This window comes from Metopolophium dirhodum, chromosome 4 (assembly GCF_019925205.1).
Source record: "Metopolophium dirhodum isolate CAU chromosome 4, ASM1992520v1, whole genome shotgun sequence".
NCBI lineage: Eukaryota > Metazoa > Arthropoda > Insecta > Hemiptera > Aphididae > Metopolophium > Metopolophium dirhodum.
In genome coordinates this window covers 34,593,749-34,610,095 of record NC_083563.1, presented here as the reverse complement: position 1 = coordinate 34,610,095, position 16,347 = coordinate 34,593,749, and the positions used below count along the sequence as shown (strand labels likewise).

Below are 16,347 nucleotides of genomic sequence, written 5' to 3'. Positions count from 1 at the left end.
AACTCCTAAAGTTAGTAACATCTCATTTAAATTTAATTTGTTTTTTAAAACTAATTACTAAAGAGCACATTAGGTAAATATGTTACATTATGATTTAGTATTATAATCCTACCTTGTTAACATATTAAATTTCGTTCACGAACGACTTTGGTTGATTTGTGAATAGAAAACAGCTAATATATGTTTGATGGCATATTAAATAGGTATAATATGGTTCTTTTAATTTTCTAATTTTAAAATTTGACTTAGAAATTTTAGATTAAAATATATTTTTCGCTTAAAATATTTTTTATAGGTAGAAAAAGTTTATCATATGTATTTATTTTAATAGCTGAATGAGAACCCTAAGATAAAAAATGAATGAATAATACATTTTCTTAAAAAACACTTCAATACAAATAATGGTACCTATACGTATATAAATATTTTTAAAATTTTGGTTCGCTTACCAATTTTTACAGTTAAATTTTTCCGCATACCCCCTACTACAAAACACCATACGGACCTGTAAAATATGATTATCTTCTATTATTTTTTTATTGCATTGACTAACTGTACTCTTACATTTTTTTTCTTAGACTAGTGATTAATACTGTAACGTCTCGCACGATAGCCTACCCAGATTCGGCGTGGAGCGTACATCGACGAAAACCGGCAATAGGTCGCCAACCCACAGCCGAGATTTGGAAATCGGAGCATGCAGGATTTATATAATATATATATTAGATTTTAAAATAACTAACATCTGGTTTATTAGATGATTATTAAATATTTATTTGAATAAAGGAAATTGTGATGATTAAGTTTCTAGCAAAGAAAAGCAACGTGGCATAAAAACTTTGCCCCATAAGAGTCACCTTAGAAAAAAAAACCATGACACATGACATTGGTTCTATACCAATGTATATTTGCGCCGGGTCCCCATAGCGGTTAGGTTAGGCAAAACGTTGGGCTCTTATAGCTCCATGTAATAATAATAATAATAATAATAATAATAATAATAATAATAATAAAAATTCGCACAATTTCCATTATTCAAATAAATATTTAATAATAATCTAATAAACCAGTTGTTAATTATTTTAAAATCTAATATATATTATATAAATCCCGCATGCTCCGATTTCCAAATCTCGGCTGTGGGTTGGCTGTGACCTATTTCCGGTTTTCGTCAATGTACGCTCCACGCCAAATCTGGGTAGGCTATCGTGCGAGACGTTACAATATATTTAGAGAAAATATATTGGAAATGGATGAGATTCCTGGCAGTCAACATTTGATACCAACCGGAGGAACTAATACTAAAAATATAACTAAGAGATTAAAAATCGGGTTGCTGTCATCCCACGGGAGATTATGATTATTTCATTTTCTTTGAGAAAACATTTATATTTCTTGCGTTACATCATCAATGAAATTTGTAACGTTGGTAATTGTCTGTTGATTAGATTACAAATTATGTCTATATATAAAGTTATTAATTTTTATATTACAAAAATAAACCAAAATGGGCTTTGTCGAAAACCGGTTTTGCGTAAATATTTCTGTTTTTGTCGCAATTCTACGTTCATAAAAGTATGTTTAAAACACCTTTTATCCCCGTTGTGTCCGTCCGTCTGTTAGTTATCAGTACATAGTTACGATTGTTGATTTTAAGGTATTTATTTATGGTCCATAGTTACTGTGTACATAAGTGTACCGTGCATGTATTTATAATTTATTGCGTTGTACTAAAATTACATTTTGAAATCGGAAATTTAGCACGTTCGCAGGCTGAGCTTTTCTAATTTGTTTTTTTTGTAATCCCCGATTATTTTAAAAAGTACTAAGAAATTTCTACTTTTGGCTCCCTAAAGTCCAAATTCGAGAGTGCCGCCATTGGGTGACTTCCCCCTCCCGTCAATCCAAAACCACATCAAATTTTCCTGTAGTATAACGTGTAAATACAGATTGTAAATATAAATTTTTTGGTTCAATAAAAAAAATATATATATAAAGTACAAACTAGAACTAAATTACTACCAGAATCACTCTCAATGTTCGATAATGAAAGCATTTGTGCTTTCAGATCAAAATTAAAAAACCACTCACACGACATGTGTACTCCTTGTTATTTGTAAAAAAAAAATACATTTGTATAAATAAAATCATTAACACACCACTAAAACCATTAAAAATACACATTTGTATTTCAGATACTAACAAATAGGGTAAAGAATTATTATATTTTAGATCCATTTTAATTGGCAAACACCCTAATGGCATGTTAATAAACACGTATTATTACAATGATATATTTATTCAATGAAAATAAAGTAATACATTTTTTTTATTAAAAAAAATATTAACAATATGTAATGTTTATATTATTATCTCAAATTCTTAACATTTTTTTTTTTTTTATTTTTTTATTTTTAAATGAAATCAACAATCTATACCACTTGGCACAGTAAGAAGATGTGAAACAGATTTTATACAAATTATTAAAAAAATATACAAGTATCCTTAATAACATTTATACATACATAGCGTGACAATTTTGAGAAAAGCAGCCACCCATTAGTAACACTTTCATTTGCTATGAAAATTCTTAACTAAAAACAAAATACATGTAAAGGTCGTACATTTTTAAATTTCGAAGCCTGTGTAGAGGATAAAGTGTTGAATACATTTTATTAAGTTGATATTGTTAGAAAAAAAGGGTCTGAAAAGCGTATGGGACAATTTGAAACCTAGGTATATAAAAACCCGATTTATTAAATTGGGTCTAATGGAGAAAATAGCAGGAAAATTGATTAATATACTGTGAAATAAGCACCACCGTATTTAGAGAACGTGCAGTAAGGATTTGGGACTCTGATTGAGCTCCAATTTTATCTGATTTGGTAGTAGATTATGGGCAGTACCCACGTTGGCTGGAGTATACCGCAATAATGTTCACGTGACTAACCTTAAACGCCTGAAATCATGGACGAGTGGGAACGTTAAGAGAAATCTTTTTAAAAACAGAGGCTTGGGATTCCGGGAGATTTTTCCATTCAGATTACTACCTACTCAATCTTAAAACGTATACCTACATAGTGTTTTTGATGCGATATCACTATTTTCGGTGTAATAGCCAAAAACAGTTTCATACTTATTTCATAAGTACCTACAAATAAATCCAAGTCTGGGCAGTGTAGATATTTGATCAGTAATGACGTACCTAGCGAGTATGCTCGGTGCCAGAGCTAATTCTGGTTTATAGTGTTACAATGTTGCCACTATACCTACCGGCATAGTAGTACGATAGAAATACAGAAGTTATAATTTTATCATAACAGTATTTAAATTGTAATAATTTTAAAACCTAAAAACATATTTTATTTAATACGGGGAAGAAAATGAATCTAGTTGGTACTTTGGGGGGAACAAAAGTTCCCAAAAGTTTTCAAAATCGTCAGAAAAAACAAACAAAACGTTAAGGAAAAACTGAGATTTTTATGCAAGGTTTTAGAAAAAATTAAATTTTGTTTTTTAGTGTAACTTTTATGTATCCCTCTTTTTATTTATTGGGTTAAAAATTTGAAAATTGAATCAAGGTTCCTTAAAAGTTGTTATAATAGCATTTGATAAATATTAAAGATTCGTAGGTACTTTTTTAGTTATTTTGTTGTAATTTAAAAATATTATTCATGGGTATATGAAAGTATATTATTATATTTTATAAGTCTACACAATGACATTTTCAAATGTGATTTCTTGGCAAAAATGAATTTAACCTACTTTAGTAGATATCTACTAACGTCTAATACTAAAATTAATCACAATAATATCATAAAATATACCTACTTAGTAATAATATAGGCTGAAAGTCGGTCTTATATTAATTATTATACATTCACCTGACCAAAAATACCTATCATTATTATAATATATTATTGATATATTTGATGCGTGACAAAAACATTGCTAGTAGGTAGTTAATAATTTGCATGGGCCTTCACAGGGGCAATGTTCAGTGGAGCCCATTATTCTGTTGAAATAAATAAATATACAAAATATACACTCTAATACGTAAAAAAGAAACTTATTTCAGTAAAGACAATTTTATTGTTTATGAATAAATAACAAATATAATTTTGGAATACATTTATTATAATATTAAGTACAATCAAAGAGTAAAGATTGATGGCTCAAAGTGGCCTAATTTTTAACAATATTTAATATACAAATGGCTCAAAATGGCCTTTTTTTGGTTTTTACATTTTTATAATTTTTTTATATTTTATTATTTTTATTATTTTTTTTTATAATTTTTTATAATTTTTTAAATATGATAAATGGCTCAAAGTGGCCTAATTGGGGGGGGGGGAACACCAGACAAGACACAATAAGCAGGGGGAGTGGTACGTGATGGCGAGGTGCTTAAAGCAATAATAAGGCTACTGGTCACCTCTATACGTTCTCGCGGCACATCCCGCAGGCGGACGAGTGCAATGGCCAGCGCGTTTGCTCGCGGGTGACGACCATCATGACGGCGGGCGAAGTCCCGACCGCGACGGCCACGGGAGCAATGAGACGATTTGACGGCGAGCGGCTAGTGCGCGATGTTGTGCGCATCGACGATGTGCAGGTGCTGAAGACGACTGATGCGCGACGACGGCGACGGTGACCTAAAACACTGAGCGAGCAAAGGCAGCTGTTGGTGCTACGGAACCGTCGGCGACCGGAGACGTGACTCGACCGATTGCCACTGGGCAAAAATGGGAGAGGATCGTCGGACCGCGCTGCAAAGGTCCTGATCCTCTCCGCGTAATTTTTGCCCTGACTCGACCGAGTCACCATCCGGCGGCCGTCCTGGAGTCGCGCATCGCCGTACCCTGAAACGTTATCCGTTTCCTCGAGTCCGGCAATGCTGACGTCCTTGTTCCTAGCTCAGCAGCTGTATCGCTCACCCGTAGTGTTTTGCAGTCTCCGCCGCCGCCGCCGCCTTTGCGAGTCGTCTTCATGCGCTCCGCCATCGTCGTGGTACCGTCGGGGCGGTATCGTTGCCCGCGCCGGTACAGCTAGCCACCGCCGTCGTTGTCGTCCACCGCTCCTGGTGTGACCGAAGCAGCCGAGTCCACGCCAAGTCGTCTTGATGGTCTCGCGTGTCGGCAACCGCGAGCGCGCGACGCTGGCAACTGCGATCTCGTCTTTCTGCGGGTGGCCGGAAAACGTATAGGGTGACTTACCGCCGGACACCATAAAGTGCTCTTTCACGTACCACTCCCCCGTCGCCGCCGTCTTGTCTTGGTGTCTTCGTCTGGGGGGAGGGGATGACTACACTGCCGGCTTCAAGCTTTCCGGCAACAACCACACAGCAGCAGGCGCTTTACGCTCTTCCACGTGGCGGCGATACACCGCCTTGTCCTACCACGTGTCTTTATCTTAACTGCTGCAGTGGTTGTTTCCGGTTCTATTTCCCATTTCAATGTAGTCATTTCCTCTTCTTCATCAGACGGAATTGTGTCCGCCTTTTGATTGTCAACCAGCATGCTATCGTCACCAATGCATTCGGCGACAGCATCATTTTCCTCAAATAACCATTTAATAGCATGTAGAACCTCCTGCTCTTCATCGTCGAGTGTTCGCTCTAAAAATTTTACTTCCGGTTGGAACTCTTCGTCCTCCATTGCCATGACCCATGTTTCGACGCGTTCTACAACATGAATCATCACAATCTCTTCCACGAAGTCGCTAGTGATGGCCATTTTGATTTTTGGTCTATTCAGGTCGGACGTTAAATTGCAAGTGAACTCGAAGTTCGATACAAAATCAGTTTACTCGAAAAATTCAAGCATTTCCCAGACGACGGGTACACAGCGACGCGAGTATGGTCGTTACGAAGTCGTTTGTTCTAATCAACAATCGTTAGGATTTCGGTCCCGTTTATTTTTCCAAGAGGTTCAGATGAAAGTAATATAGAAGATGAAGAAGAACGGCAAGATTTAAACAATGTTGGAAGCTTAAGAAATATTTTTGAAATAATTAATAATATGTATATTAAATCGGAATTTGAGCATTTGTACACAATAATTAAAATAAGTTTAACATTACCTACATCTAGTTGTACTGTAGAACTTAGTTTTTCCAAATTAAAAATCATAAAATCCAGACTGCGTTCCACTATGGGTCAAAACAGACTGGAGAATTTAATGATTATTTCATGCGAACAGGATATAAACATAGATGTGTCAAAGGTAAATATGATACAAAATTTTTATTTGTTCTTACTCAATTATTAAGTATAACAATTTATAACATTATTATTAAATTAAAATACCTATGACCTAATATCTATATTGTTTTGTTTGTTTTAGGTAATAGATATATTTGCGAGAAAGACACCAGTATTAACTAGGTTATTAACATTTTAATGTTAATATTTGTGATTGTGTACCACAACGATTCTTGGCAAAAAAAATTTTTTATCAAGACATTTCGTAATTTTATTTTTATTTGAATAATTTCAAAGTATATGCATATATAATATATAAGAATATATTATTATCATGGGTGTTTTGGTGTTTATTAATTATTACCTAATTATAAGATAAAATATTCTTGTTAGGTATGTTCGAAATTCGTTTTATTAATATTATACAGTTTGTGGTGTGTATGTAAACATTGATGAATTGAATATATGTGTCAAATAAAATAGGCCATATGGTTTTTCAGAAACAAACACAAAATCGTATTTAATCCTTCTTGGTTGGTGGTGAGTATAAAAAAGTATAATTTAAATTTTCTTTTAAAAATGAATATTAATATCTGGGTAAAACCCAACACGGCAATACCCCGGTACACTGGGGCCGATATTTAAACATTGGGCCGTTTCAAATATTTTTTGCCCGACTAAATTTTTAGGACATCGGCGCCACTGCCTACCGCTTACTACCATGTAATTCATAGGTCATTAATTATTGGACGCTCATTAATAGTAGTTTGGAATCCATGTATTCAATAATGCACCGTAATGCAATAGTACTCTATATACGCCATATACATAGACGGTATAACGGGAAAAGGTATAATAATATAAACCTCTTAACTACTATATCATATTATGATTAAACCTTCGACGAATATTATAAATGATAACCATACCAAACCTAAAATAATTATGCAAACACTGCGTACTAAACGTACTTACGAGTTACGTATTAAACTATATATATATCAGTGGCGTATTTAGGTTTTTTCCTGAGGGGGGGGGGTGTATGATTTTAAGACTCCGAAAACTTTTGCATATTAAATACAGCCTATAAGTGGGATTGATCCTCTTGATCCCCCCCCCCCCCCCCCCCCGGAAATACCTCACTGATTTTAATCGGACGATATCAGTGACCGAAATTGAGCATAATTAGCTGTAACTAAGATTTAATTTTGAGAGTTTTATCGTTAATACTACGGATAAGTTATCCACGACATAAAATAATAATTGTAATAAAACATTAAAAAATTATCAAAGTAACCCCCATTTTACATATGAACTGCATTACATTTTACAAGGAAAACCGATACGTTTTAATTATTTTCCTCTTAGATATTACTAACTTAATTAAATTTTAAGGAAAACATTTGTTTTTTTTTTAATAAACGAAATTCAGTTATTAAATATATTTATATTCAAATGAAAAATAAAATAGGAATTGCTACAGCCTACAATTGAGATATTTTACATATTTTAACGTAGTTATTTACACAATGTCATCATATGTTAATGCTGCATTTAAAAATGAAAATTGGTCATTAGATTTATTATTTATCGATGCTAATAATATAAAATTTGTATTCGCGAATATATACTCTAGAAAACGTACGGAAATCTAAGAATATTAGATGTATAGTTATATATATATTTATTTGTTATATATGTATGTAAACAGGAACTCTTCTTTATCCTGTGACAAAGAAAAGTACTATTTAGAAATAAAAAGACTGCAGGCAAAATAGTTTAAATATTTTATCCACGGAATTTTAGTATTTTATTATTTTTTTACATGGATCATATTTTTTTGTGATAATATTATTTTTTTGTAAAACATAAATACATGATAGAACTAGTTGTACAATAAGCCTGGGCCCTGGATGGTAATATATTACAAACAAAAACAATACTTACTTTTGTATAATGCAACTATAGTACCTATATGATTGAACTAAAATATTTAAATTGTTATTTCTTGTTTAATTTATTTTGGATTCTGAACGAAGGGAGAGAGCTAAAAAGATTACTGCAACGTTTATTTATTAATTATTTATAAATTGAACTCTACAGATAAAATTGTTTTATGCGTTTAAACTATACATAATTACATAAAGTATCTGTAATAGATACTATGATTGTGATTTGAACATAATAATTTGTATTTATTATAAGCAATGTTTCCTGAGTTGTTGATAGTTGAAGTGATGTAAACAACAAATTATTTTTAAAAAATTTCAAATATTTTTTGTGTAAACCAAAAAATCCAAATTAAGTTTAACCACTTCAATATGTTTGTAATACTTGGTAAGCTACTCATGTATTATCTCACTATTTGTTTTTTATTAAGACGTCAATAAAATAGTATGTAATCGATTATTTCATTATTTGTGCAACAATATGAAGCTGTAAATTATATTCAAATTACCTAGTAAAAATATTGTATTTTACTTCAATACTGGTTTTAGTATTTTGATCGTAAACATTTCAATATTTTTTGTCTCCAAATACCAGTCACTTCTATGTAATATATAGAACACGGATTTTTATGCATTAAAAAGTTTCAAAATTTGCCATACAATATGCAATTACAATCGTACAAACATGCAACATGTATGCAAGAAAAAAATATATAAATTGTGTAATATGGTAACAAATATATAAATAAATATTAGTGCCTACAAAATGTATTATTCAATTTTATACTTGACAAAATATTATTTTATACCTACAATAAATTTTAATTTTGTCAAATTATGCAATAATAAGGCAATAACCATTAAATATGCTGCAGTTATACCCATACATTTTTGCTTCAATATGCAATACATTTTACATTTTGGCAAAATATGTAGAAATATGCAATAACTATTGAATATGCAGTAGGTAATATGGAAAAAAAAAATCGCCATTAGCTTCAAACTATTAGAATTCGTAAAGATTACTGACAAAAATACCAAAAATATTCTATCGCATAAAAATCAACTCTCTAGTAATATCTTACTTTTTAATCTCGTACTGTCATCGAGTGTTTCATTAATAAGCAGCTCCTCTAGAGAGTGGGTACGTGGTACGTCCTCTTCATTGCAGTAATTAACTCACGTGATGTCCTTGATTGTATCTGTGACTTGTGAGTATTGCTTCACATACGATGTATACATGTGTATTATAAATATATTGTGTTGGTAAAAATAAAACATAGATAAAACAAAAAACTATACTTTTTGTGGAACTCTTAGCATTGGTTTTTAAAACGATTAAAAATATCCATTGACTGTTTTCAATGCCCACCTTCAAAACATTGTATCTAAAAAATACATATCAATCGTATTTCATTCGTTCATTGTCAGCTCATTTTTCCGACAGTATATCATTTCGTTTCGAATGATTTTGCAAAAGAGAATCAATATTCTAAAAATAATAACATGTAATATAATATATTAATATTAATAATTTTGTTTGAAACAACATTTTATTGAGAATAATGTATTAATTTGCTTTTTAAAAACACATAACTTTAATTAATGAACTCATTGATGAATACGATTCTAATATACTATACTGTACAATTGAATTAATTCCATTCCATAAATCATTATTTTCTTAAGGCCAGAGACGGGATCGTGGACGGCAAAGAACCATTATTATATAAAATATATATTACACAATATTTAAATAATAATAAATTTAACAATAAGTGCAACTCGTGCAAGTGATGAATTTGATACTCATATTATAATATTTAATAACAAAATGTTATATAATTTTGTTTTTTAAAAAAATAGTACACTTTATTTTGGGTTATCTTTGCAAAATGTAAACAATACTCACTAAACAAATTGTACAAAAATGTATTTAAACTGTTTTTTTAAATGAGTTTCATTTAAGCAAATAAAATATTATAATGTGTTTACGCCGTGCACTTGAAAAATATTGTGACACTATAAACTTATTTTTGTTTAACTTATGAACATACCATACAAATTATAAAAAATGGAAAATATTATCTTATTTTATGGTATTTTTAGCTTTGGTTAGGTACCATGAAAATGATTGCTTATTAAATTTATTTTGAAGATTTGCATTTTATGATTATGCTAAAAGGTCAATTGCAAAAAGTTGAAAATTAGGACATTGAATAACAAGTACCTATAATAAATAAAAGTAAATTGTAATATTATTAAATTTTTTTGTATGAAACTTTATAATGATAAAATGCGGTTGTGTCATTGCAAAATTAGGTTACAAAAAAATATAAGGTCCTGTTAAAAATCACTTTTAAATTAATTTATACTATTAAAAAATAAGATCTCTGTTGGCGAGCTTAAGTTTGAAGTAGAATTTTCCATTGCTTTTCATAAAGATAAAGCATACGAACGCTGTACTTTGTATTAATTTTATGTTATAAATATAATTATTCAGTGTCATAATATTTTTAAGTCCCCGATTATTATAATGATTGTTCTCTTACAATTTGTTTTTATTTTTATCATATGAATGAGGCCCCTCCCTCCCCCCCCCCCCCCACCAACAGCTATGGTTTTTTTTAAACTGCAGGCCAACCATATTTAAATACTTATTTAACTATAAATATTATTTCAGAAACCTATATATTTCAACGAGTTAAGTACAGTAGTGCAATTAGAATATGTCAATTTGTCGGCTAGACTTAGTTTCAAAGTTATAACCTTTTGAAGTTTGCAATTTTGAGTATTTACGCCTACGTAAATTATTCCAAGAATCTACTCAAAATACTTACTCTACTTACATCGTATAGATTATAGACCACAATGGTTGAACTAAGAGGTTTTCATGATATAAACCAACATTTATTTTTGAATGGCGGGAGGGTTTTGGGGGAAAATTATTCAATCCCCCTACCACAAGTAAGCCCGGATTATGGGGGGGGGGGCAAGGGGGGCACATCTTTACCCCAAACATATATTTTTTTTAACGCGTCCAATACAGTTTTAAAAAAAAAAATAATAATTCAAGTAGGTAGGTATAGTAGGTAAATTATTATTAATAATTATAAAAAAAAATTCTTCTCCATTTTATACCACGAAAAATTACTATAAATAATGAACTATGTTTGTCAACAATTTTGTTTGTTTTTTTTTTTTTTTTTGAGCATTGTAGATTACCGGCTTAACTATTTAAGTATACAAAAAGGTAGTTACAAGAAAAAAATATTTAGCTCTTGTAAATTAGGTATTTCAGTTAAAAGTATTAATGCATATTAAACTAAACTTTAGAGGACCATAGTTAATAACCTAGCGAATCAAAATTGATCATTTTACTGTCAAAATATTCGGAAAAAAAGTTTTACTAGAATCCATAAAAAAATATAGTGGTTACCATTTGAAAAAATAAATTCGATTTTATTATTGGTACAACTGCGTGTTTAAAAATTTAGAAAATGTTGTAAAAATATTGCATGTTAAATTAAAGAAACACGTCTTTTTTTGTTTTAACAAAATTCCATATCATCGATTCATAATTTTTAAAAAAAAACCACGTACAATGACATATGATACACCCTGTATATTTTTTCTATAGTAAAAAACTATACAATAATATAAAGTCGTTAATATGTAATGATACAATTTTTTTGAAGTTAAAGTTGAAAGGGGACTCACTAAGTGTCCCGGAGCCCAATAATTGGGATCAATTATTGATCCTTTATCCGGGCTTGACCACAAGCGTGACCAAATTATGCCACTGAGGCCAACAATCAACTTATGGTCACCATAAATCTATACGAAAAACATTAATAGCTACTCCCCGTTCAAAAACCTCATTAGTACAATTTTCCCCCGGTATTAACGATTTTTCCATAAGGACGCCTAAATTATAATGTGAACTTAGATCATTTTGTTGCAACAAATGTTAACTTTCTCACTGTCTTGCCACCGTCGTTGCAGCCCTATAGGGTGATTATCAGGAACATACAACTCTCATTTTTATCTATCTTCAATGGTGTACAAAAAACAAATTTTAATTAGGTACCTTATAACACCAAGAGTGGTCCAACACAGTGTAAAAACTTCCAGGTTTAATGACACACAGCCAACTATATAGCCATAATCCTTCCCACTAAGTGCGGGCAAGATCACTCCTTAGAATCTGTACCAAAAATAAAAGCAACCAAGCCAAGTGCGCCCTTTGTGGGGGCGATACGGTGATAGTTCGAGAAATTGTTATTCAAATTCATTTCAGAACTTACTGAACTAATTAATCCCATCCTTATCAGGGTATTACACAAACGATATATCCGCCATGGTCTGATATTATTTTTAAAAACTCATAAATATAATTATTAAATTATGCTCTTGTATTGAATTTCGTGTTTGATTATACTACGATTATTTAAAAAAAATTTTAATGAATACACTGATAAAAAAAAATAAAAAAAAATACTACTTCAGTACTAATTCTTACACACCGGGATTACATTTGTTAAAGTTCGACTTGATCTTATTAAACTATTTTTGAAGTTATTAAGTTATTATAATTATTTATTATATACTGTATAATATTATGGGTAGGTATATAATTATTATGTCTTTAAATATAACATAAATATACTTAATGTATATTTTAATTCCTTACAAATGTAATAACTAATATGTTTGTGATTAACTCGGTCTGTTTGTCTCGAATATAATAAATTATATTTAATTGATTTGCTGATCACGTCGTTGCACAGAAGTTTTTGAAACAACCATGTTACGGTTTCATTAATTCATCGAGAAAATACCAATTTATTACATGTGTGTTATTTTTAGAACAGTAAATCATATTTTAAAGGAATTCCGGGTCAGCGGATTAGCAATGTGCTTTTAGACTACAACGTGTATCCATGTTCCCCCTGATAGTTAAATCAATATCAACATTTTATGAATGTTATATGCAAGTTTCTCAGGTGTTTGATGAATAGAGAGAAGTATACATAATATTATACGGCTTTAATTAAATCGTCTATGGTTGTATCAATAAACGTCACTCATCGTCAGGTTGGGGCTTACCACGACGTGTGTATGAATGAATTAGGTATAGTTGTAAATGAAGAAACGAATCAGCTGGAAACAACAAAATTCAGGAGAATATGTCATCAGAATATTTATCGATAGGAGCGTTGAAACATTGAAAGTAATAAAAACATAAATTAATATATTATCATTATATATTTTTTTTAAAGTTATTTTAAGAGTTGGGTAGAATAATAAAATTGTGTAAAACAATTTTAAATATTTTCAATCATACGATTGTATAAATCAATTGAACAATATATTATTCAAAATATACACGATACGCCTAGGATTTATTTTTCATACAATATAATTGAAATCTAATTAATTTCCTTCAAAAATTAACATATTTTTAGGATATAAAGTCCCTTATGTAGCTCAGTGCGATAGATTTGTGAGTGTTATTCTATTTATTAAGATTTTAACATATTTATTATTCTATGAATTATGAATAGGTAGTTTGGATATATCAGTCGTTTATGTATGATTACATTAAAATATAACCACAATTATAAACCTAGATACAAAATTTGAATAACGTAAGGTATCTAATATTCATTGGTTTATTTACCTAAACATTATTATAGATCATTACAGTACAATATTTTAATACTCAATTCGTTTTAAAATATTAACAACCAACCGGCAGGATTAGCGGTACGCGGTAATTATAAACAGAAAAGAGTGCCTTAAAATACACACACGGGCAAACACACGATAAATAGCCGGACTATAATTACAGCAAACAACACGATTCGTGAAAAAAAATGTCTCGAGAAAGCATAAAAAAATTGTAGTTGAAGAATGAAGTTTGAAAATACACAAAATCTATTTGGGAATTTTACGTAAAAGTGCATGGTGTAGTATTCGAATCATTTTGAATAATATCAACTAGAAATTATTGTAGTGTATTTTCAATATTTTATTAGATAATATTTACCACGACCCGCGCATTATGAACTATGAACTGTTAACGGACATTATCAGTTTCCAATTTTTCAGTTTTTTTTTCCATCAATGTCAATAAAATTGTATTTGTTGGGTTAAAAAGCTCGAAAATTTAATACAAGTCTCTCAATATATTGTTTCAATGACATTTAAAAAATATTTAATATGCAGTCACAATTTTTTTATAAGGATTTCAATTTTCAAAATTTTGACACAATTTATCAAATTTAAAATTTAAAAATTATTTTTAAGTTAAAAATTTATAAAATCTTCAACTTTTATAGCTAAGGATTGAAAATTTAAAACAAGGTTCAGCGTAATAAATAGGTTAGATAATATAATTCTTTGCTCAAAATCGTTTTATTATACAATGATATTTTATCGTTGAATTCAAATGCAACACAATCCATTACAGTGACCCATTTGTAACCTACTGTACAGCAGAGCGACAGCCACTTGCCCACCTTTTTTTCTTTGTTTTTTTTCATAATAATTATTTGGAGCATTAAAAATGGTTTGAAACTTTGGGGTTTCTAAAAGTTTCTAGAAGCAAATTGGAACGATTTGATACTCAGCATGCTAAAAGTTAAGAAATGTCAGGTTATTTTTAAAGTAATCGGGACAAATTAAAGAATACAGGAATATATATGTAACACCAGTTTTCGGAAAAACGTTATTTTTTTTGCAACCCAAAATAATTAATCATTGGAACTTGAAACTGTCATAATAAATGTACATTAGCGTTTTCAAGACATGATATAATTTTCAAAATACTTTGTGTCTCTTTTTTGCGTTTTTTATATACATTTTAAATTTCCTATTTTATTTTTCAGTTATTTTAGTTTTTTTCGATTTACATTGATTATATTTGTGTTCGTTAGTAAAAAAGTTTGAAAATTGAATAGAAAGTTCCTCATAAGTTATTCTTATAATCATGAAAAAAAACCATCTTATTTTTTATGATCATTTCATAATCAAATTTTGATTTATTTGGATAATTATAAGTAAAACAATAACTTTCATATTTTTGTTGAAAATAAACAATATAATATTAACCACGGAAACTTAAATATTCCAATATTACTTGCACTGTGATTTTATATGCAGAATATTATTTTTAAAATGTTTTCACTAATTTAAGGGTATTTATAAAGACATTTTAAATTTTCGAAATGGTTTTTTTTTTTATAAATGTATAAGTATAATAAATGTTTTCTTAAACAAAAAAACTGGACAAAAGTATTACATAAGGTAAAAATATTAAAAATTCATAGTCACAATATTTTTTCAAAAGCAAATGGAATTCAAATGCTAACAAAATTTGTAAAAATTACGATACTTTGAAAATTATTTTATAGTTATGTATATCGCTCAGACTTCAAATTCTGATTTTAATGGCTAGTCCTTGAATATTAAATACAATATTTTACAATAAGTTTTTCTTAATCTTTTAAAAATATCAAATTTCATACGCACATTTTTGTTTTTAAAGTAGAACGTTGACAAAATGTGATATTTAAACACTAAATAAAGATTTTTTTAAAAAGAAAGAAAGAAGACTTTACACTTTTTGTCATTAAGCAAATCATTGTTTTATTTATAAAATTAATATAATATAACCTAAAAATATTATAGGGTAATCCGTTCTATGATACCTCGTGAATGGCTTAAGTTAGAAACACTCATTAGGTATGATACAATATTATAATATTTTATATAATTTATAAAATACAATAAGTTCGATGTTTTTGGAAAAATTAGTTTAGCCTACCCTATTGATACATTATACCTAAATGAATTACCAATAGTATATTGACAACTATATATAATCTTCTCATTTCCAATATTCAATTTCCTTTATCTGTGTTAAGTTGTTCATAGTTTGTATAGAATACTAAACTAAATTTCTTATTTAGGATTAATATTTCATTTTTATGTTTTACAATTAATTTATATATTTACGTATTGAGTAAAGTTATGTCGGGGGACAATTCAAAATGTATACTTATTTGAATTTATCTAAACAATATATCAATGGTAAGCTACCTATTTTATCAAATTAAAATACGAATACATTTATTTGTAAGTATATTGAGTAAACTGTTAGGCACATCAAATGTTATTCATATAAATCTC

General features: G+C 29.6%; 1 protein-coding gene across 4 annotated transcripts in view; it reads right to left on the bottom strand.

Annotated features, from left to right (window-relative positions):
- LOC132943264 (neuropeptide F receptor-like) overlaps window positions 1–16,347 on the bottom strand; it is a 74,772-nt gene that overhangs the window by 44,912 nt on the left and 13,513 nt on the right. The window contains exons 2-3 of one of the 4 annotated variants that reach the window (XM_061012177.1): window positions 9,454–9,643; window positions 9,237–9,372 (exon numbers count right to left, since the gene is read on the bottom strand). The exons of 2 other annotated variants lie outside the window; for them this stretch is intronic. Coding sequence is in view for 1 of the 2 variants with exons in the window: in XM_061012173.1 (XP_060868156.1) it covers window positions 450–477 (28 nt within the window). In the remaining variant the exon portion in view is untranslated. Of the gene's footprint in view, window positions 1–449; window positions 506–9,236; window positions 9,373–9,453; window positions 9,644–16,347 lie in introns of all 4 variants that reach the window. One more of the 4 variants, XM_061012173.1, reaches the window with a different exon arrangement.